Source organism: Choloepus didactylus, chromosome 22, assembly GCF_015220235.1.
Source record: "Choloepus didactylus isolate mChoDid1 chromosome 22, mChoDid1.pri, whole genome shotgun sequence".
Classification (NCBI taxonomy): Eukaryota; Metazoa; Chordata; class Mammalia; order Pilosa; family Megalonychidae; genus Choloepus; species Choloepus didactylus.
In genome coordinates this window covers 36,690,835-36,714,620 of record NC_051328.1, presented here as the reverse complement: position 1 = coordinate 36,714,620, position 23,786 = coordinate 36,690,835, and the positions used below count along the sequence as shown (strand labels likewise).

Here is a 23,786-nt window from a genome sequence, read left to right as displayed (position 1 = left end):
AGCCCTTGCGGACACTGCACCAACGTGCCCACAGGAAAGGAAAAATAGGTGTTTGGAACAGGACGGACCCAAAATTCAGAATAAAAGTCCTCGTGCACTTCAACGCCCCCCGGGGACAGGGAGGAGGGGGAGAGATGGCGGGAGGAGTACGGCTTCTCCAAGCAACTTTTCCCCCCTCCCCATTCCTTGGAGCACGTGTCACGGCCTGCGACATACGCCAGGGAACATGGATGCTGGGGAAATGTCTATGACAGGAGACACCCTGTTTCCTGGCTGGTTTTCTTGGCACAGGTGTGGGCAGGCGTCGGGCTTGGCCCCCTCCCACTGCACCTGGTAAACAGGATTGGGGTCGGCCCAGTGCGGGGGGTGGGGTGTGCATTCTGGAAAGACCTTCCACCTCTCCCAAGAGGATGGGGACCCCCCCGCGGACAGGCTCAGGCCCAGGCAGAAGTCGGTGTTTTGAACGGTCCTTGCTTCAAAACACAAAGCATCCTGTTTCTCCTCCCAGCCGCCAACCCCCACCCCGCGACCCCACCACAGCTGTCTCCCTCTGTCGTCAACCAAGGCCACCATCTGCAGATTCGATTTCAGAAACAGATCAATGGCTTTTCCTGCCCATCTCATCCAGCAGACCCAGTCCTGCCCATATTCTTTTAAAACAATAACAAAATAAAGCTATCAGCAACAAAACACACGTCTGCACACAGTCCATAGACAATGCAAAGCCCCAAGTGCTTGAAATGGGCTTCCAGCCTAGCACTGGGCCCCCGGGGGTCTGGAGAAGATATTCCAGGACCACTGCCCCCTCCCCCTCCAGTTCCAACCTCCTAATGTGCCGATGAGATTTTTCAGAAAGGGAAGCACCCACCCGGCCTGCCAGAGCCGGGGCAGGAGAAAAAATAAACGACGGTTAAAGCAAAGAAAGGAATTGGCTTCTGGAAATTCTTTAGGTTGGGGATTTTGAGGGCTGTTGCTTTTTTTTTTCTACCCCCCCCCCCCCGCCTTGGGTTTTGTTTTCCCCTCCAATTCAGATCCAGATGGGCAGATGGGCCGAGGGCCTCTCGAAAGGGATCCCCCAGCACCATCGGGGCCCAGCCTCGGGTCTACCCCTGGGTTCCCAGCCATCAGAAACCCAAGCGCTGGGGCGCACAAGGTCGCCGGTGCCCGGCCTGGGGTGGGCCAAACCCTCTCTGGGATTCGAAGGGTCTCCCCGGGGCCCGGCCGACTGGCCGGAGCTTCAGGTTCCCAATTCCAGCCCCGGGCCCAGGACCGAAGGGGGGCGCCCTGGTGCCGCGCTGCCCCCCAGCACCAAAACCCTCCTCCCCAGCAGGGAGGCCCTGGGCTCAGGTGCAGCGCCCGGGGGCAGCCAGGGGGGGCGCCGCTCCCGGGCCCCGCGGGGAGCCGGGGGTGCAGCCCGGGCGCCGCGCAGAGCGACTCACCGTGGCGGACGCCAGGCTGTTGTCGGCCAGCGTTAGGTGGTGCGGCTCCCAGCGCCTCAGGAATTTCGAGGTGAGGATCTTGCTGAGAAAGGTCCGCGGGTGCCGGATGACACAGACCTGGATGTCTCCTTCCTGCAGCAGTTTGTACCTCATCCCGTTGCACAGCAGGAGGGCCCGGCGGCAGGGCACGGCGCCCATCTTCGTGCCCTCGGGGGCCGACACGTCGCCCCCCAGCAGCGGCTTGGTCTCCTCGATCTGCCGGGGGTCGCCGCCGCCGCCCGAGCTGCTGGTCAGATCCATGGCCGGGCCGGAGGAGGGGGCGGGGGGCGGGGAAAGGGGGCTGTCCCGGGCTGCTGGGGCGGCGGGGCCCCCGGCTCTGGCAGCCCGCACCCCCCCACCCCCCAGGAAGGTGGGGGGGCGTGGGACTGGGGTCGCCCCCGCGGAAAGGGGGGCGGGAAGGCCCCCTCTGGGGTCCGGCTCGCGCGGCCGGGCGGTCGTCCTTCCTGCGGGGCTCCCGGCTTCCTCCTAGCTCGTCGGGTGCATGCTCGCGGCCGCTGGACCGGGCTCGCGGGGAGGGAGGACGGCGGGAGGGACGGCGGGAGGGACGGGGGGACCGCGAGGAGGCGGCGACGACGAGGGGGGACGCGCGGAGAGGGCGCGGGCGTGTCTTTGTGCCGGCCCGCTCGTGTGTACAGTACGTGTGTCCGTGCGTCCGTCCGGGTGCGAGTGTGTGTCGGGGTGGGGGGCGGCGGGGCGGGGGGGGCTCGGCCGGGAGATTGCAGAGCCGCGGGGCCGCGGCGCGATTGGTCCCCGCAGGGTCATGTGCCCGCCCCTCTGACGTCAATGGCGGCAACGGCGGCGGCGGCCGCGGCTCCTCTCGCAGGCGGAGCCCGGAGCCCGGGCGGGGACGGCGACGGGGGCGGGGGCCGGGGCGCGGCCCCTGGGGAGGGGGCTGGGGCGGGCGAGCCCCGACAGGCCGCGGGCGGGGCGGGCCTGGAATGCGGGGGCGCGGGGCGGGGCGTCACGGCCGGCCGCGCCCCCGCGGGTGCCCAGGCGGGTGCGGGGCCCGGCTCTCGCGCGCCCCCCAGACCTAGCTCGGCGCCCCGGGGCGGGGTGGGGGGCCGTCCTGACCTCGGCCACCCCTCTCCCTGGCCCCGGCGGCCCGAAGACCGGGCGTGGGCTCCAGCTGAGAAGCGCGCCCGGTTATCCGGACAACTCGCCGGCCGCCCCGACCCAGCCTGCCGGCCTCCGCAGGCCTGTCTCCCCGGCCCTTTAACGACGCCTGCTGGCCCCGGCCCTGGGAGTCCTCCAGCTGGGGGGCCCGAGCGCGGGGCTCCGCCAGCCGACCCCTCCTTCTGCCCCTGGAGACAGAGCCTCTGTCTGATCCCTTCTAGGAACCCAGATGACCAAGCCCCTCGCCTGCAGTTACCGAGCGCCCCCTCCCCCTGCCCGTGCCCCAGCAGCTCCCGCTTCTTCACCTGCCCCCCCTGGGACAGGACCCGGCCATTCACCTCTGCACGTCTCCAGGCCCAGCCCGAGACCCAGGAGCGAGCTACGTTGGAGGTGCCTTTGGGGAATGAACCGCAGCGTCGCCAACTCCAACTTGGAAGCCAAAACACTCCCTTCCTGCCACCAGGAGTGGCACCTAAAGCCACCCAGGAAATGCTTGGGTCCTCAGCCAGGCTTTCCCCACGTCCACACGCTTCTGCAGATTTTTGCTTTTTTGCAAAGCCAAGGTGCCTGGGTCATGAACTGATGAGTGTGTGGAGTGTGTATCGAATTGCATCGCTAATGCGGCAGGAATTGCACACACCCCCTTCTCTCCCGAGAACAGACGATGGCGTTACGCCCCGAAACAGCGTCCCCCTGGGCCTGGCCAGGGCCGGGGCAGGGAGTGGAAGACACGCCTGGGCCCACCACCAAATAAGACTCAAGTCCACCCACCCAGAGAGGGGCAGGGCTATTCTCTTCTCCCATGCCCTGGGGAAGACACCACTGGGTTAGAAAATGAAGACTTCCACCAACTCACCACACTTTTGCTGACATTTCCTTCTAGTACTAAACTTCAACTGCCTTGAGAAAACCATCAGACAAGAACAGGGCAAGCCTGAGACCCCCACCTCAAGATACAGATGGGGGCACAAGGGATGGCCATTACGGGGTGGGCTTAGGTCAGTTTTTCAAGCCTTTATTGAGCTCCTGCTGTATGCAGTCCGGGCCAGGCACTGGGTATTAATAGTGATTGTTATTACAGCCCCGGCAACCTGAGCGCTTCCTTTGTGCCTCGCCTTTTACATGCACACGTCGACAGCGCCCCACAACAACCCATCCCGTGAAGCAGGTGCTGCCATCACTCAGGTGCTGCCATCACTGCCCCTTGCAGATGAGGGTCCCTTAGCCAGGCCAGGAGCCACCCCAGGTTTCAGATTCCCAAGTGGCTTACCAGAAAGCATGACGCTCAGAGCCCAGGAGGATGTGAGGAGGACCACTCTTGCGGAGGGACCACGGGAACAAAAAGAGGGATGCCTCGCCCAGCCAGGGAGCAGCACTGGGGTCCTTGTCCTGACTCCACGGGGAAGAAGAGAGGGGCTCCAGGAAGGTGGGGGGTGTGGCACATACAAAGGCAGAGAGGAGTGAGGACGCCTGGCCTCTCCAGGCAGTTGCCTGGTGGTGGAGGTGCCCGGGCAGGTGGGGCAAAAGCCTTGGAGGTGAACAGGGGCTCAGGGGGCAGCACCCTGAAATCCAGGAGCAGGAATCAAATTCTCCTGAGGACCTAGCAGGGGCGTGATCTGCAGATGGCATTTTCAAAAGATCACTGGCTGCAGCGTGGCCAAGGGTCACAGAGGAGCAGCCTGGAGGTGGGGAGGGCAGGGAGGAGGCTGTCACAGGCCCCCAGAAGGGAGGTGATGGGGCCAGGGACCGGCCAGCAGCAGGCAGGGCAGCTGCTGTCTTCTGAGACATCTGCCCACCCCATCCCCCTTTTCAGAGGGCGAGACTTACCAGGGTGCCGAGGATCCCTGATTTCTCCCAGGACCATCCCAGATGCTGCTTTGCAGGTGACAGGGTGGTTGATTTGTGAGAATAAGTAGGAATATCATGATAGTGACCAGCACTCACCAAGTGCCAGGCACTTCTCTGGGCACTTATATACTGTTTCATTTCTTCCTCTCACCCAGCCCAGAAGAAAGGTTATTATCATCCGCTCTTACAGAGGAAGAAGTTGAGGCTCTGAGCAGGTCAGACAGCTATGGGGATCAAGCCAACATTTGAACCCAAAGTTCCAAATGACCTCAAATTCCATGTTTTTCATAATCCTGTGGGGCTCTTAATGTCCTCCTTGTCATGTTATCCCAACCAGGCACTCGGGAAGAAAGTGCTGTATTTAGTCAATGTCATCTTTTTAAATAATATTTTGTGATTTTAGTTTGAAAACAGTGGACTGGAATCCCTGAAAGCTGCAAGACAACTTCCTTGAGGGCAGGCACCAGGAGTGCCTGGCTGTCGGGAGCATCTGGCTCTGCGCCTGCACACAGTAGGGCTCAGCAAATACGCATGGGGTGGTGGCGGAACCCACCTATTCCCTAGTGCTGAGGAGAGCTGCGGTGAGTTGGGATGGCAGGAGAGGGGCTGGCACTGGATGGTTTGACCATGCTAATCGAGTCCCAACCCCCTGGACCACAGCTCACCGCAGAGCCCCTCGCCTCCCTCCGCCCAGTTCCCAACCTGTAAGTGAATCTGAGACCAGCTGTCAGATTCCGTCAGAAACCCCCTCCCTGGAGCTCCTCGCCCTCTCTAGGAGGCACAAGCCCGTCCCCACAGATGGATTATGCGCTCACGTCATCCTTGATGCCACAGGAATCCAGAGCCACCAAAGTATGGCCCAGGCCCCTTAGAGTCCATTCTCCTGCCACTGAACGTGAACTTGGAAGGGCACGGAAGCCCACACACACCCTTCACTGTCCTCGGGTTCTTCTTGGGTTCCCTAGTCCCTGGTCACCATCAAGCCTGTCATTGTCTGCATTCTTTCCTGGAGGTCCCTCCTTTGTGAGCCAAGCCCCAACAGATAACTCTCTGTCTTCACCTCCTCTCTGGAATGACCCCTCATAGTTCTGTTCGGCAGCGCCCTGGGCCACCTTGGTGGAGACCTAATATGCGTTAGGCTCAGCGCTGGGACCTGGGGATACCCTCAGCAGCTCAGATCTCAACTTCCAGTTCTCCGAAGTCTCCCTTCAGGCCAACTCAGACAGGACAGACAGATCTGCTACCCAGACTGCCCATACAGGAGTCTGATGGGGAGGCAGAAGTCCCCGGTGGGGAGAGGAGAGCCGCAGGGCTGCCGGAAGGGGGCGTAGCTAGCCCTCTCCAGGCCTGGCTGGCAAGCAGACTGCCCATGGGAGCATGTCCTCCTCCATGGGGTGGTCTCCAGGGGATCCCCACCAACCTTCCCACAACATCCACCTACCCGGAAACGGACCCCACAGACTGGTCCCTCCAAGCAGGCAGAGTTCTTTCCTGTTTTGCTCATCACTCTATCCCCCGACACGATGGTAAATGTTTAACAATTAGCTTGCCCAACAAACGGAAAGCCCTGAATTTCAATGTTGGCCGATTTCCCTGGTGTAAATACTCTTGCCATGGCCGATTCAAGCTGCCAGCAGGCATCACTGAATACAGAATTGGGAAGAGATGTTCCCCCTTACGGACCGCGTCCACCAAACAAATAGCAGGGTCAGCAAACTATGCCGAGGGGCTGGATTCAGGTCACAACCTGTAAAGCCTAACTTTTACTATCCAGCCCTTTTAGAGAAACACATTGCCAACCCATGCCCTAGACATAAGTAGCCTCAAGAACCAAGATACTGGTGAAAGGTAGTAAGATAATTAGAGAGTGATGAGTTTTTGACTATTTGGTATCTTTGTTTTATATATAACTTATTTAATTGTAACTTTATATAATCTAATCTGTTTTAATGTCTGTGTTTAACAACCAGTTTGCGAAATGCCTGAAAAATGAACAATCAGCTCTCGTGAACCACTCACCAGTGCCTCTTTCTCCAGGGATTTGTCCATAGGGGGTGCACGGTGATAATCTGTTGAATGTTTGACTGTCTAACTCCAGGGCCAATGCCCCTAACTGCTAGACTACATTGCCCTGCTTTATTCATTCATTCACTCATTCATTCACTCTTGATTCCATTAAACACCTATGTATTGGCACCTGCTGAGTGCCAGAGCCTCTGCCAGGTGCTCCAGACACAATTCACACAGCCAACTGGGAAAGCCAGATCCGTGCCCCACACCCCCCACAAAATAAAGAACAACAACAAAAAGATGCCAAGAAATCAAACTCCTCACCAGCTGTGGGTATCCTCGGCTGCTTCACTATAAAACGGGGCATCACAATACCGTCCTCCGGAGTCCTACGGGTTAAATGAGGCAACCAACAGCGAGCTCAGAGCCTGGCGCAGAACGCAATAGGCATTAGCTCTTTCACGTCCCCACCGCCACCATTTTTAGAACCTGCATTTAAACAGCACTAATAGGCCCTCCATCCAGTCCACTTCCATTCCAGTCCAATTCTTTGAGCCTTTCCCATTTGCCTAACAAACTAGGGGTGTAGACACCCTAGATACGCACCTCTGCAGGGTTTAAAGCAGGGTTTTCCAGCCTTGGCACTGCTGATATTTGGGGACGGTAATTCTTGGTGGTGGAGGCCATCCTGCGAACTGTAGGACATTGGGCAGCATCCCTGGCCTTGACCCCCTAGATGCGTGAAGCAGCCGCCTCCCCAGTGTGACAACCAAAATACCGCGAGACATTGCCGCGTGTTGCCTGGGGGGGCACAAGCACCTGTGTTGAGAAACCCCAGTTTAAAAGGAGGCTTTTCCCCTCCCTGTCAGCTGCTCTGTGGCCACAGGGCAGGGCCGCCCTCTCCCCAGCATCCCCGGTCACAGTGCGGGGAGATGGCGCTGGCCACGGGCGCGCAGGGGCCCCTTCCTCCTCAGACACGGCTCCCCAGGCGCGGGGGCAGACGCGCTCACAGCCACCTCCTCAGGCTGTCAAGGACCACGCAGCCCTGGGGATGGAAGGAGAGGCAGCCTTTCCCCCTTTAAGCCGTGTCTTTGAAGCCTGATTAATGGCGGGAGGCTACGCGTGTCGGAAAATGCCAAGTGCAAAAAGCAGGCAACGAAACTCTCTGTTCCCAAGTGGTCCCAATCCTGGAGCTGCCCGCGGCACAAGTGCTATTGGGGAACTCTCTGGAAGCCCTGTCTCAAAACTCCGTCTCAAAATTACATCAGCCGGGAGAACACTGCCGCCCCTCATTTTTAACAGGCGTCAGACAACAGCACCACGGAACACACACTCTGCGCGGATGGCATTTAATGTGCTAATCGAATCATAAAATGCACTTACTCTCCCCACTGAAACAAGAGTCGTGTTTCAGCCCTGCAGTGGGTGAACATTTCCATCCCTCTCCTCCCGGTGCTGACGTGGGACCAGTCCATCTTCTAGTTCCATCAGACGGGCAGTGGAGGGAGGGCACGAGGCAGAAGGAGCATGTTTCCATGCCTAGCAGCCTAGGATAACGGGAGGCTGAGGATAACTCTAGTGTATCGCTCTCCACCTCCGCTAAATTGAAGGGGGCAAAGGAGAGCAGCGGTGGTGGTGGTGGGGGGGGGGGACAAGGTGCCATTGTCTACCCCCCACCCCCTTTCTCACTGTCTCCAAATAATGAAGTCTGAGGTTAACGGAGAAGGAACACAGATGACTGGGTGTTTTTCTGGAAAGAATATTTTTTACACATACTCCAAGACTATTGACCAATTTATTAAACACACCAAATCTTAGTCGAGGTTCTCTGGGATGATGATATTACAGGTAATTTTTTCCTTTTTAAACCAACGCTAATGGTGCATAATTGATATATAATAAATGCACCCATTTTAAGGGAACGGGTTGCTACATTTTAATAAATGTGTACGCCCACGTAACCACTATCCCAGTCAAGATATAGATATAAAACCTTCCCACAACCCCCAAAAGTCTTGTTGCATTCCTTCACAGTTGGTCCCCGCCGCCCACTCTCAGCCCTGGGCAAGCCCCAATCTGCTTTCCCTCACTATAAAAGTTTTACCTGTTCCTGAACTTCAAATAAATACAATCAGAAGGTACGTACTCTTTGGAATCCGACTGCTTTGACTCAGCACAACAGTTTTTGAGATTCATTTGTGGTGGGGCCGGTATCATCCATTCTTTTCTGTTGCTTGACAAGCGTACCCATTACACAGATATACCACTTATGGGTAAATTTTGTTTTCTTCTTTACACTCTCTTTTGTTCCCCCCAATTTTCTACAATGCACATGTATTTATTTTTTTAATTAAAAAGAAAGAGGATAAATGCCGTTTGTGTTTAAAAATTCACAGGGACTTTATGAAGAGCCCAAGTGCCAGGCTGCCGTTGACTCGTGGAAATGGAGCCTGGCAGAGCCACCTGCAGAACTGGAGGCCACAGATCATATTTTTAAAAATACAAACCACTGTGCTTTTTCAGATTAATTGCCTCTCTCTCCCACACCAGGCTTCACAGTGAAGCTGCTCAAATTGACCAATTTAAATGTGACCTCCTTTCTCCCCCTCCAACCACTCGGAGTCAGTTGCTAAGGAGCAGTGCTCATCCAAAACTCACCCCTACCCACCATCGCATCAGCGCTTGGTCCCGCAAGGGTGACAGCTTCTCCCATCTTGCTGATTAGGAAGCTGAGGCATGGTGAGGTCGAGAGGTTTATCTAAGATCCCACAGCAAGAGGGAGGAAAGCTGCTAACCAGTTCTCCAGGTAGGATGGCAAGGAGTTAAGAGCACTGACTTTAGGTTTGCCTCCCAACTCGGAGCCTTACTAGCTGGGTTACAGTAATCACATCCCTTAACCTCTCTGAACCTCCGTCTCTTCATCTGTGAAACAGAGATTGAATTGTGACACTCAAATTGAACAGATTAAATGAGATAATCTATATAAAGTCCTCAACACCAGGCTTAGGAAAAAGTCAGTGCTCAAGAAGCACTGGGGAAAAAATGATTTCTCAACCCTTGGTCCCTCTCTGCAACTACAGCACAAAACTAATGGGCATTTCCTCCACGTAGCAGAACCCACAGATACAGAGAAGTGAGAAGGCAAGCCACAGTGTGGGGGTGAGTTAGCCAAGACTCCTCAGTCACCAGAGGAACTAATCAGAGAAGCGTAAACAAAGAGCAGAAATGGGAGACGAGGATTCGAGGGTGTCTCACAGAACCCCAAAGGCAGCCAGGACTCAGAAAGGGCCCGAAACCAGGAATGACAACGTTCCAGGGGTGTCTCCCTCCTTTGTGTTTCTGCCCACCCCTGCGTCATCTTCCCCAACAGACTTTCTCTGCAATGTGGCTTCGACGTGACAGAAGGCAGCTGTGGGAGAAACCAGCCCAGGCTGAACCAGAGTCTCTGGCCCATTCCCACGGGAGGCTCGGCTGGTCGGGTCCCGTGTCCGAACCAGGGTTTCCAAGTAATGGTTGTTGGCATCCACCCTAGCGGTAAGGACTGTCAGCTGAGTGGCTGTGAGTTGGGCATGCCCCCCAGGAAGTGCCTATTCCAAATAATAACCACTTCTTCCTTGGGGCCCCTGACCTTGTGCATTTCCTGATTTTATTCACAATAATAGCTGACACCCATATAAGGCTCAACCGCATGCCAGTCACCGTTGCAAGCACAAAATCCTCACAAAAACTCAAGGTTTATGATCTCCATTGTACAGAAGAAACCAAGGTGCAGAGAAGTTAACAGATCACACTTGAACTTGGCGAATCTAGGATCAGAACCAGTCTCTTGGCCATGGTGCCACGCTGCCTGTTTGAGCCCCAACCATGCTTTTCATAATCCATCTGTTAGCCCATGACTCTCAAAGAGGGGAAAAAAAAAGATGAAGAGGGTTGGGATTTGATACCTGATATTTAACAAAAGCACTTAATAGTCGAAAAGGGAAATCCCTGGAACTTTGCTGGCCGTCATCACAGTTTTTATTTTTAATTGGAGTTGCAGGAGCAGGCACAGCAGCCTTCGCTGGGCCTCAGATGGTCTTATGCAGCCCTGGGACCCTCCCATATGGTCTGGGACCACCTGGGGGCAGGACCCTGGCTTCTTTACCTTAGCCCCTGCCCAAGCCTGCTCCCCTTTTCCCCTTCCCCCTCCTATCCTGCACCTGACACAGCAGGCACGGTGAGATTTATGTTGTGGCTAAAAAAATGTGCACCCTGCTTTACAGTTGTCAAAGCACTTCCTGAGTCAGGCAGAGGGATCAGTTCAAATACAGTTGCCACAATACCCAAAGAAAGAGGAGTCCAGAAAGCAGGCACGCACATGGGAACCAGCAAATCCAAATGACCTGGCCTCGGAAGGTCAGAAACCAGGGCAGGGTCTGCAGAAAAGCCCTTCGCTCCTCTCCGTCTTTTTCCCCAACCTCCTGGGGAGTCCAGCCCGGCCCCCTGGCGCTCCGAACTGCGTCCCAGGAGCCAAGTGGGGGGCTCTCTCCAGAAATCCAGGTGAGGAAGCTGCAGGGCCTAGCTAGTCTCAAGACGGCCAGGCCCCATGAGTCTTGGGTACCAGGCCCCGGACTCTGCGAAGGAAAGCAGCCGGCCCAGGTCTCCCAGGGAGAAGGCAGCAAAGCCCAGTTCTGCTCTGTGGAGCCCGAAGGCCACCGCCGAGGCACCCCTTGTTCTGCCCCATGGCTGGTGCTCGCCACCAAGCGCCAGCTCCCCAGGTCCCTTTCAGCCCGGGAGGCTGCTGCCCCAGGTTTTATCCAGGGTGACTGCGGACCCTGCCCCGCTGCCCTCATGCTCACCCTGGAGCACTGACTGGGAGCAGCGGTGACTCATGAGGACCCCCGCCCAGTGGCCTGGTGGGCCATGACCCAAGGCCGGGCTAAGCGCACATGGCTTTGTGCAGCTGGATGGTCCCCTCCGCGACCACCGCACTCCGGTTGCATCTGGCGATTTTAGGGACTCTAAACGTCAACGGCTCACATGGACTGATGAGTTTCATTCTGCATGGGCTTCAATGACCAGCAGATCCAAGCCAGGCCAGGGTCACCACAGCAGTGGTTGGCAGGTGGCCTGGGCCCGGGGCTAGGGTTTCGAGTGGTTAATTTCTTTCTTTATTCCTTTTCCTAGTTTGGGTAAAAATCTCAAGCAGATTTTCCTCAGCGGTTAAGTAGACCAGCCTGCCCTGGGGTTCGTGGCATTTTGATGCCCTACGCCCGGGCTCAAGGTGGGAGAGCCAACCCTCTCCACTTCTTCACTGTGACATGCTGACCAATCAATCATGGAGATTTACTAAGGTCACGGCCAGAAAGTGGTGAGGTGGGGATGGAACCCAGGACTGCGTACCCTAGAGTCTGGGTTCATTCTGGACTTTGATTTGGCGACTCATGGATTTGAGCCTCCACTCAGTGTCTGCCTCCATGCCTCCTTGAAAGGAAAAGGGCTGAAGTGGCTACCAGCACGTCCAGATCCAGCAGCCATGACCCACCTTGACTTCTCCGGCCCCAGGGACCAGCTAGTGGAATGAAGCATTTTGCCAGAGCTAAAGGAAACCGCAGGGACCGTCCAAGCCACCCCCTCCTATTTTGCAAGGGGGGAAGCAGGCTCAGAGAAGTGGGTAAAGAGCCTTCCCAGAGATCTGCACCCACCCCTGCCGGGCTCCTGCTTCTCCCTGATGGGGCACCCAAGGACATGTGGATTTCACACCCGGCTACTCCCCAGATCCCTGGGAAGGCTCATTTTCTCCTGGTTCCATCTACCCAGCCCCTCAACCCTCTAAGGATGAGCGCACCGCATCGTCTCCTCCCTCTCGTGGCCTTTCTGCAGTGTGTCACACCTTCCCCCGGCTCCCTCTGGGCCTCCCTGCTCCGTATCATTACCCTTGGCCCCTGGGAAGATGCTGACCTGCAGCGTGTCCTGGCTGCACCCCAGCCGTCACCGTTGAGTCCCGCTGGCTCTGTGAGTCCCTCCAGCTCTGTGAGTTCCTCCAAAGAGGCTGGTGGCCCTCCGATTGCAACCCCTCCTGGTTCTGCCACTTTCCCGTAGCTGGGGGTCCTTCCTGAGCGCCACTGGCCCTTTCTGGTCCATCCTATTCTCGCCAGCTGGCCCACTGGGTGGAGTGGGCCGAGCAAACCAAGCTATAACCTGATAGGGCTATGGAAGGCCATGGCAGCCCAGGGAAATGATATATCTTCACTTGGAAAAAAAATAAGAAAACATAGAGAAATTAAAATGCAAATGATAATTAATATTAATTAGGAACCTATTATGTGTTAAGCACCATACATCTATTAGCGCATTTGATCTTCAAAACAACAGCAGGAGAAATTCTACAGAATGAATGACACAGTTTCTTCAACAAATAAATGACAAGGGAAAAAAACCTGAGGGAGGGAGAGAGACTTAAAAGAGTCAATCAACAGGGGAAAGGGTAAACAAACATGGAATATACACAGAATAGAGTACTATTCAGCCATAAAAAGGAATGAGGTTCTGATACATGCCACAACATGGGTGAACTTTGAAGACATCGAGCTAAGTGAAATTAGTCAGACACAACCAGGGACGAGCACTGCTTGATTCCACTTACGTATGAAATATCTAGATAGGCAAGTCCATAGGGACAGAAATTAGATTAGCGGTTACCAGGGGAGTGGGGTGTGATTGCTTAATGGGTGCTGGGTTCTTATTGAGGATGATGAAAATGTTCTGGAAATAGATAGTGATGGTGATAATGACACAACATTGTGAATGTAATGACTGCTGCTAAATGGTAAACTGAAAAATGGTCAAAATGGTAAATTTTGTTTTACAAACATTTTAATGCAATAATTTTTTTTTAAAAAAGGAGACTTAAAAAGATATTGGCTGCAGGAGACGGGTAGATGGATAGAAATGTGCAAACCATGCACACAACAGGATGGGATCTAGGGCTTACGTGGCACTCGCTGTAAAATTCTTTATCTTCGCTGTGTGTTTGAAAACTGTCATAATAAAACTCTGGGAAGAAAAAAGATACACCAGCCAAACATAACATGTGACCCTCGTAGGTCCTAATTCAAGCAAATTAACTGCAAAAAGACATTTATGGGACAATGGAGAAGAATTGAATGATGATTAGATATTAGATAATATTAAGAAATCGTTAATTTTTTTAAGCGTGATGATATTTCAGTGACCTGTGTGTGTATTTTTAAACAGAATCTTTATGTTTAGAATTGCTTTAAGATAACCAGCAATGACAGGGGTAGGGAGTAGATCTGAAACAAGATGGCAATTTACTGCTAATTGTTGAAGCTTGGTGATGGGTAATGGAGGTTCATTATACTATTCCTTCTTCAGTGAATGTTTGAAAATTTCCATAATAAAAAATTAATTAAAAAAAAACCCTATTATTAGCTCTGTTTTGCAGTTGAGGAAACTGAAGTTTAGAGATGTCGAGTTATTTGCCTAAGATCACCCAGACAGTAAATCTCTGAATACTGTATAAAAAAATATTGCCTGAAACCCCATCACCTACTCTTAACACCTTGGTGTATATCCTTCTTGGCTTTCTAAAATCCTTCTACAAGGATTTTATATGATTTGAAAATATACATGATGGCCTGCTCCAGCTGCACGCAAAACAAATTCTGTTGGGATGTCCTCAAGTATGTAGTGCTGACATAGAACTGTGGGAAACCAACTAACACGCATCGAGGACCCACTGTCAGCAAAGCCCTCTCACCCGGGTGCCTTACGTGGGGCTCATTATATCCTCCGGCCACTCTGTGAGTCAGTGTTATGGTCTCCATTTTACAGATAAGGAAACAAATTCAGAAAGGAGAAGTGACTTGCTCAAGGTCACAGAGCTAACTAACCATGATTATAAAATCCGTGCAAGTTTTGATTCTGTGACTTGACTTTGTTAACTTTCACCTCACCCTCTCGCCGGTCACCTCCACGGGGGCAGCCATCTTGTCTGTTCTCCTCAGCACCGTCTCCCCGCGCCTGGAACAGGGCATGTTCTCAATGAAGGTTTGCTGAATGAACAAAGGGAGGGGAAAAGTGGTGCAACTGGGATTTGAATGCCCATCTGTTAATCAGCTGAACTCTAAAGCCACTCTACCAGGTGCTCTCTTCACCCAACCATAAGCTTTTCCTTCTTGTCATGTTTGGTAATTTCTGATGGCCACCTGTGGGTCCTGCTGTCTACGTGCAGGCCACCCCTCCTCCTGTGACCTTCCCATCGCTGCCTTGTCCTCAGGAGTTAACTGGTCTTTCGGGGACTCACTGCAGACTGGCTTTGGTCCCCCTAGATAACAGCTGAGGTGAACTTCATGGCCCACTTCCTCATTTGCGTGGCGTCACTGGATCATCATGTGTTAGATATTTCCCTCTCACTGTGGAGGCAGCACCTGTGCCTCTCGTTCTCTGCTCTCTCCCTTATATGTCCACATAGAGTCTCTCAGTAATGCTGGGTGAATGAATATTATTGAAGTAATTCAGTAATTACCCCTCTCCCTTGGGCTGTTCCCAACTTTTCAATATTATTAACAACAAAGAGCTTTTTTGTTGTTTTTCATGCTATTGAATTATCTCCCTACAATAAATTTCCAGGAGTGGAGTAACTCATCACTGAACTTGGGGTGGAGATGGCGGGCAAAAGAAATGAAAGGAAGTGGAGAATTTGGTGCCATTCCCCAAAAGACACAACCAGAAGGAAGTGTATGTCAGCAAGTCACTTCTCCTTTCTGAATTTGTTTCCTTATCTGTAAAATGGAGACCATAACACTGACTCACAGAGAAGGTGTGCTTCTCTCCCACCCCACATGAATAGACACCATCTTTCTCCCCGTTTTGCAGATAACCCTGTAGTGGGTTGAACAGTTCCCCCCCCCCTCCCCACAAATATACGTCCACCTGGAAGAGCTGAACGTGCCCATCTTTAGAAAAAGCGTCTTCACAGAAGGAATTAAGGGAAAGATCCCAAGGCGAGATCCTCCTGGATGGGGTGAGCTCTGACTCCAGTGGCAAGTCATTACAGGAGTCAAGAAGGAGAGACAGACTCAGACGCACAGAGGGGATGGCGCGTGATGACGGAGCCAGGCATACTAGTGACAAAGACACGATCAAGGCCATCAAGGAAGGCTGGCACCCCCCAGATGCTGGCAGAGGGGCCCAGGACGATTCTCCCTCAGCCTCCAGGAGGAACCTCCTGCTGACACTGTGATGTTGGACTCCTGGCCTCCAGAACTGTGAGAGGATACATTTCTGTCGTGTGAAGGTCCCAGATATGTGGTAATTTGTTATAGCAGCCATAGGGAGCTAACACGGCCCCATCTCTGCAGCCCCTTCCAGAGGGGAATGGCCATGGCTGCAGGGTCCGGCTGGGCTCATCCTCTGCAGGCAGGCAAAGGCTTCCTCCAAATGCTCAACGTTCCCAGAGAGAAGCTTCTGGGTTTGCTGTGGGGGCTGGGGAGGGGCCTCAACTTCCTGGAGCAACTGAAACATGAAATGGGGCAAGGGGCAGCCCCTGGCAATCCATATGGGAAAGTAAAATTAGATTCTTTCCCTACATCACGTACACAAATAAATTCCAGGTGGACTGAGGCCAAAACATGAGAAACCAAACTTGAAATTATTTAGTGGAAAATATTAGGCAATATGTCCATGACCTCGGTGGAGGGAAGGATTTCTTAAACTAGCTAAACCCGGACGTTTGAAATGTTGGCCCACATTAAAGTTAAAATCCTCTGTACCTCAAAGGACACCATAAACGAGTGAAAAGACAAGCCACAGACCAGCAGAAAATTTTTGCCATGCAGGTTAGTATCTGGGATTTACAAAGAATTTCTACATAATCAATATGAAAGATTCTCTCAATTCCAATGGAAAAATGGATGAGGTATGGATGGGAGATTCCCCAAAGCAGAAACAGTGACATATTGAAAGATGCTCAGCCTCACTAAAAACTCGGGGGCCGCAAATTGAAAGACAGTGAGATGCCACCGCACCCTCCTCAGGCAGACAGAAGATGAAAAGGTCTGAGATCCACGTGAGCCAGTGAGGATACAGGGAAGCCAGAAGACCAACCCTCCGCAGGCAGGTGCATGTGGGCACAATAGGTTGGAAAGCATCTGGACTCACCTGGAAAAGGAGAAGATGCTCAAATCCTCCTCCCCACAGTTCACTCTCAGGGACAAAGCCTGGTCCTCTGTTACTCCAAGTGTGGTTCCAGGGCTGGCTGCACCAGCCCCCCGGGGAGTTTAGAAATGCAGACTCTCAGCCCCCACCCCAGACTTCCGGAAGCAGAATTGGCATCTTAACTTTGACTTTTACTTAGAGGTTCTTCTCAAAACATCATGGGCACACAAGTCACCTGGGGATTCTGGTTGGGTGGATCTGGGGTTGGCCCGAGACTCTGCATTTCTAACAAGTGTCCACATACTGCTGCTGCTGCCACAGAGCACACCTTGAGGAATGAGGAGACAAACCAGTGGTGCCCTGCTTGCACCTTCTGATCACCCAGAGAGCTTTGGGAGAGCTTTGCCCTACCTCAAAGCAATTAAATCAGACTCCCTGGGTTGGGGCTGGAGTGCTCCTCAAGGCATCTAGGTGATGCTGAAGGGCTGCCAGGATTTAGAAGTGTTGTCCTAGAGCAGGTGAGTCTGCTGGAGAGCCTCTACAGTGCACAGGGGCCCAAGCTCCTTGAAGTAGGCTTGGATGTGGCTTTGTAGCTTTACCAAGTTCCCCAGGTGATTCAGCATTCCCCAAAGCTTGAGGGGGGGACTCACCCTAGAGTTCTTACTCTTGATGGTGCATCAGAACCCCCTGGAGGGCCCCACCCAGCATGTTGGAATTAGCAGGTCTGAGGTGGGGCCTAGAAATGTGCACTTCTAGAAAGTTCCCAGGCGATGCAGATGCTGCTGCTCTGGGGACTCCAGCTTGAGAACCAATGTCCTAGCAAGCCACTTGTCCCTGTACACAAAGAGATAGCTTGGAATATTCACTGACTCATTCTATAAAAAACAAACAAACAAAAAACACAAAACCTTACTATGAAATACTTTCAAACTTACAGGACAGCTACAGAAATAATGCAAACCCTGTACAGAGAACCCCAACATACACTCCCCCCTTCCAGAAACCCATATCCACCAATGTTAACATTTTGCCACATTTGCCATTTCCCTCCCTCCCTTCCTTCCTCCCTCTATTTATCTATCTATCATCATCATCTTCTGTCTGCCTAATAATTTATCAATCCATTTTCCAAACACTTGAGTGAAGGGTGATGCATCATGCTCCTTGAACAGTTAACACTGTATGTACATTTCATAAGAACAAGGATATTCACTTATATAACCCCCAAAGTGCAGTTCTCATGTTCAAGAAATTTAACATTGACATAAAGCTTACAGTCCATATTCCAATTTTTTCATATGTCCCAATAATGTTCCTTTGAGCCTTTTCTCCTCCCTTGATAGATCCCATCCAGGATCATGCATTGCATTTAATTGTCATCGTCCCTTTAGTTGCTTTCTTTTTTAATTCTGGGAACATTTAAACAGTATAAACTTTCCCATCTCAACCACTCCCAAGAATACCATTCAATGGGATTCATCCATTCACAATACTGGGATAACCTCACCATCTTTCATTACTAAAACTTTCCCCTTTCCCCAAACAGAAACCCTAAACCCATTATGCATTAACTCCCCATTCCCCCTGCCTCCAGCCCCTGGCAACCTGTACTCTAATTTCTGACTCAAAGAGCTTGTATATTCTCTGATATTTTCTTTGTAGTTACCATGGGGCTTAAATTGAACATCCTAAATCAACAATTTCATTTGCTTTGATACCAACTTAACTTCAATAGTATATGCAAACTATGGCCCTATACTCCTCTGACTACCCCACCTTTATGTAGTTGTCACAAATTATAAATTATGAGCCTAAAACCACTGATTTATCTTTAAATTTTATACATTTGTTTTTTAGATCCTGTAGGAAGTAAAATGTGGAGTTACACACCAAAAATACAATTGTACTGGCCTTTATATTTACCCATGTCATTATCCTTACTGGAGAGCTTTCTTCATGCAGCTTCAACCTATCGTCTATTGTCCTTTCCTTTCAACCTGTAGAACTCTCTTTAGCATCTCTTGTAGGGCCAGTCTAGTGGTGACGAACTCCCTCAGCTTTTGTTTATCTGGGAATGTCTTAATCGTGCCTTCATTTTTGAAAGAATTTTGCCGGATATAGAATTCTTGGTTGGCAACTTTCCGCTTTCAGCACTTAAAATCTGTCTTCCCACTGCCTTCTTGCCTCCACGGTTTCCAATGATAAATCACCCCTTAATCTTATGAAGGCTCCTTGGTATGTGACCTGTTGCTTCTCTCTTGTGGCTTTCAGAATTCTCTATGTTTGGCATTTGACAATTTCATTAGAACATGATGTGATATGGGTCTATTTGGGTTTATCTTTTTGGAGTTCATTCAGCATCTTGGCTGTGTATTTTCATGTCTTTTTTTAAATTTGGGAAGTTTTCAGCCACTATTTCTTTGATTTTCCTCTCTGCCCTGTCTCTTTTTCTCCTTCTGGGACTCCCACAATGGGTATATCAATTTGCTTGATGGTGTCCCAGAGGTTCCTCAGGTTTGGTTCACTTTTCTTCATTATTTCTTCTTTCTGCTCCTCAGACTGAATGATTTCAATTGTCTTGTCTTCCAGCTCTTTGATTCTTTCTTCTGCCAGCTCTGATGTGCTGTTGACCACCTCTAGAGGATTTACTTTGGTCTTTAGCTCTGTTTTACTTCTTTTAATAATTTCCATTTCTCTTGATACTCTCTTTGAGTTCATCTCTCATTTTCCTGATTTCCTTTAGTTCTTTGTCCATGTTTTCCTTTTGCTCTTTGACTATATTTAGAGCCATTTTTTTTTAAAGTCTTTATCTGCTATGTCCCAGATCTGGTTCTCCTCACTGATGGTTTCTAATGCATTAATCTTCTCCTTCGCCTGGGCCAATGTTTCCTGTTTCTTTGCATGTTTTGTAATCCGGACAATTTGATATTTTAATGTGTTATCACTGGAATTTAGACTCTGAGGCATCTGTTCCTTATGTTGTATACAGATAGTGTTATGACAGAGCTTTCCTTGGATGCCAGAAACCAAAAAAAAAGGAGGAGAAGAGAAAAAAGAAAACATCTTTCCCAATCTTTGCAGACTGACCTGTGCTAGCACCTCCTCCAGGGCTTATCCATACAATGAGTTTAGAGAATGGCTGAAGGCAAAAGCATAGGGGCCTCCCTGATCCTTTCTGCACAAGTATCTTGTCTTGGGCATGCAGGGATCTCCCTGGGAACTCACCCTGTTTCCACGAATACAAATGTTCCCTCTTCCCTAGGAAACAGTTGCCTCTTGGTCCTGGGCACTGCTCTTTATATCCTACAGCCATCCCCAGGAAGCACAAGTTGACTGCAATCCCACAGCATCCTGTAGGAGAGCTCCATGAGCCGCCTTCTACACAAAGGGCAAGAACTGGGATGGCCAGTCCCTCAGGCCACCACCAGACAGACTGGGTCATACAGACATGCTCCCAGTACGTACACAAGATTTACTCTGCTCCTCCAGAACCAGGACCAGGGATCCACACCGGGAGCGTGGACCAGCTCCACACCCAAGCAGGTGAGGGGTGGGGGAAGGGACAACCAGGGTGCCACGAGATCCTATGGCTTTTAAGTAGCTATTTTCTTGATTTGGTGCTTGTTCTGTTACTGGCAATGTTTCTGCCAGTTTTGCAACGAGGGAAAAGGTAGATAAATGGGAACTCCTCAAAATCAAAAGCTTCCGTGCCTCAAAGGAATTTGTCAAAAAGGTGAAGAGGCAGCCAATACAATAGCAGAAAATATTTGGAAACCATATATCTGATAAGAGACTGATATCCTGCATATATAAAGAAATTCTATAACTCAATGACAATAATACAAACAGCCCAATTATAAAATGGGCAAAAGATATAAAAAGACATCTTTCTGAAGAGGAAATACAAATGACTAAAAAACACATGAAAAAATTTTCATCTTCACTAGCTATCAGGGAAATACAAATCAAGACCACAATGAGATATCATCTCACACCAATAAGAACAGCTGTCATTAAACAAACAGGAAACTACAAATGATGATGAGGACGTGGAGAAACTGGGACTCTTATTCACTGCTGGTGGGAATGTATAATGGTACAGTCACTGCGGAAGACAGTGTGGAGTTTCCTCAGAAAACTAGGTATCAAGTTACCCTATGATCTGGCAATTTCACTTCTCGGTATATACCCAGATCTGAAAGCAGTGACACGAACAGACATTTGCACACCGATGTTCATGGCAGCATTGTTCACAATTGCCAAGAGATGGAAACAATCCAAGTGTCCTTCAACAGATGAATGGATAAATAAAATGGAGTGAAAAAAAACAATAAAGGAGAGATATTGTATGTTACTACTAATGTGAACTCCCTGAACAATGTAAAATAAATGTCTTATAATGTAGAATACAGGAGACCTAGAGAAAGATAAAAGCTAGTGAAGGGGAAATGATAACCTAATATGTACAGACATGATAATGAGGGTGAACTTAAAGTATGGGAATGGATGGGGGTGATTATGGTTCGTTAATGGGATTATAAGTGAAGCATTGAAGATGAACATATTCAAAACTGCTTGTTTAAGAGCATGTAACCAAGAGTAGCACTACAATTATAAATAAATGTTCGCATGATATACTTCTAAGCTATGACACTGGTTCAAAGAGTTAACAACAGAGTGGTATATGGGAAAACTATCCATTACATATTATGGACTATATGTAAGAGGAATCTTACCAGCACTACACTAATACTAGGGATGAATAATTAGAGGCTGATAAGAGCTCTGCAATGTTTTGTGTTATGATAATTGTTTAAAATTGTGAGTGAGGATGACTGTAAAACTAAATGAAGACAATGTGAGATACTGATTGTTTATCTTGGGCAGAATACATGCTACGTGAAATTAGGAACCCCATACTTAATAAGTCAAGCCCTCAATCTTGAATCTTGCTCTTGTGAAACTTACTAGGGAGACTAAGGCTTCCTATAATTATGCCTAAGAGGCAGCTCCAGAGAATCTCTTTTGTTGCTCAGATGTGGCTCTTCTCTCTCCAAGCCCACATAGAAAATAAATTCATTAACACCCCTGCCCCCACCACAGGGGACATGACTCCCATGGGAGTGAATGTAAGAATAGCTGGTCATCCATGTTGCTCAGGGCTGGTGAGTCAGGCAGGTTTGCTCACCACCTGTGTCAACGTAAACCACCTTTTTGGAAAAGCAGTTTGGCAACTCATAGTTAACGCCATGAAATTGTTCATAGCCTTTGAGTGAATATGCTCGGAAATCTATTGTAAGGGAATTATTCTCTTTTTTTTTTTTAAAAAAAAGCTATTGGAAAGAAAATGTTCTCTGCGGCATTATCTGGAGTAGAAAATAAACCTAAAGAGCCACATAGAGCAGCACTTCCTACGTCACAACCCATCTGTCAGTGACATTGTCACGCAGCCATCGCGCTGTAACTGTGATGACCGTATAGCCACGTGGGAAAGGCTCATGATATACTATCTCACAGAACAGAACAGAAACGACGTGTGCCCTGGGCCCACAGCTTTACAAAATGCTTTGGTTGAGGATAAGGCTGGAAAGGGATATGCACGGTGGTGGTTGTGGTGGAAATAAGAGGAGATATTTTTTAAATTATAGTTTTTAATCCTGTTAAATTGTCTTTTAAAAAGCAAGGAAGGGACCGTTGGAATTTGCCATATAGAAAGACATGTGGACAAAAGACCCCACTTGCAAAGATGGCCTTGGCAGCCCTGAAGCAAACAGCTAACGAGTGGGCCATCCACCAGGAGGGGACAGGCAAACAGCCCGCGGCCACCCACTCACGGAGCACTTCGGAGCTGTTAGAAAGAATGAGGCGGCCGGACGGTCACCCATACAGGATGGTCACTCAGGTGCATTAAGAAAGAAGGGCAAAGTGCAGGCGAGTGTGCGGAGTGCACAATTTGTGTAATGATCGTGCACACACACATGTGTATACATATATTCCCGGGACACACAGATTATCTCTGGAAGGACACCCAGAACACTGCAGCAGACGAGGCCCCTGCTCAGGGTGCCTGAGAGACAAGGACAACTTTCTTCTCCATGCATTTGGGACTTGTGGAGGGTTGAATGGCGGCTCCCCAAATATACCCACGTCCTAATTCCCTGAACTGTGGATGTGACCATATTGGGGAAAAGGTTTTGGCAGATGTAAGGAACGATCTCAAGATAACACCATCCTGGATTATCTAGGGGGCCCTGAAGCCAATGACAAGGTCCCTAGAAGAGACACACAGAGGAGAGACACACGCAGGGCGAAGGCCGCGGAGGACGGAGGTGGGGGTGGGGGGGAGCGACACAGCCAGGGGCCCCCACAAGCTGGAGGAGTCCAGGAGGGAGCCTTTCCTGGAGCCTTCGAGAGTGCAGCCCTGCCCTCCCCTCGATGTCGGACTCTGGCCTCCAGAACTGGGAGGGAGAAATTTCTGTTGCTTTAAGCCCCCAGGTGTGGTCATTTGTGAGGACCCCAATGCACCTTTGTGCACTTTGGTTAACCTCTGACTGCAGTACCACTTCAACCAAATTTAGCACCCACGAGAACTTTCATGGCAGCCTTGTTCACGATCGCCCCAAATTAGAAGCACCTCCCCATGTATAGAGGGTTGAATGGGAGGACAGATTGTGCTGGATTAACACAATGGGATCTGTAGACTAGGCAATAAGCTGAACAAACTTCTGATACTCACGACTGTGCGGGCGGCTCACGGGGTGTGATAGTTGAGTACGAGATGCCAGACACAAAGGGGCCCCTGGGAGAATCACCTGAAGTTCAAGAACAAACAGAACTGATCACTGATGACAGAGCCAGAGTAGGGGGGGTGCCCTGGGGGTTGGGGGGTATTGACTGGGGGGAGGGAGGTGGGTGCTGAGGGAATTCTGTATCTTGCCCAGAATGGTAGTTTCCCGAGGTAAACATGGGTGAAAATTCTCCTGATGAAAAAGTTCTGGAAATAGATAGTGGTGATGGTTTTGCAACATTGTGAATGTATTCACGCCACTGAACTGTATACTTAAAAATGGTTAAAATGGCAAATTGTATGCTGGGTATATTTTACCACAATTTAAAAACAGAAAAAAAAATTGGAGCTGTAGACTTTAGATTTGT

General features: G+C 50.7%; 1 protein-coding gene and 1 long non-coding RNA gene across 6 annotated transcripts in view; one reads left to right on the top strand and one right to left on the bottom strand.

Moving 5' to 3' along the window:
* Nucleotides 1-2,173, bottom strand: part of LOC119519003 (c-Maf inducing protein) — a 232,059-nt gene extending 229,886 nt beyond the window's left edge. Inside the window, exon 1 of the mRNA XM_037816469.1 lies at nt 1,440-2,173. Within this exon, the coding sequence (XP_037672397.1) occupies nt 1,440-1,739 (300 nt within the window). The 5' untranslated portion in view covers nt 1,740-2,173. The remainder of the gene's footprint in view (nt 1-1,439) is intronic.
* Nucleotides 1,231-8,794, top strand: LOC119519005. 5 transcript variants are annotated; one of them, XR_005213917.1, is made up of 4 exons: nt 1,233-1,509; nt 2,834-4,495; nt 4,616-4,675; nt 4,864-8,794. It is a non-coding gene; the product is annotated as an uncharacterized LOC119519005 (long non-coding RNA). The 5 variants fall into 5 exon arrangements; XR_005213915.1 differs by having other exon boundaries at nt 1,231-1,509; nt 2,834-4,675; XR_005213914.1 differs by having other exon boundaries at nt 1,234-1,509; nt 4,616-8,794.
* The last annotated feature ends 14,992 nt before the right edge of the window (nt 8,795-23,786 follow it).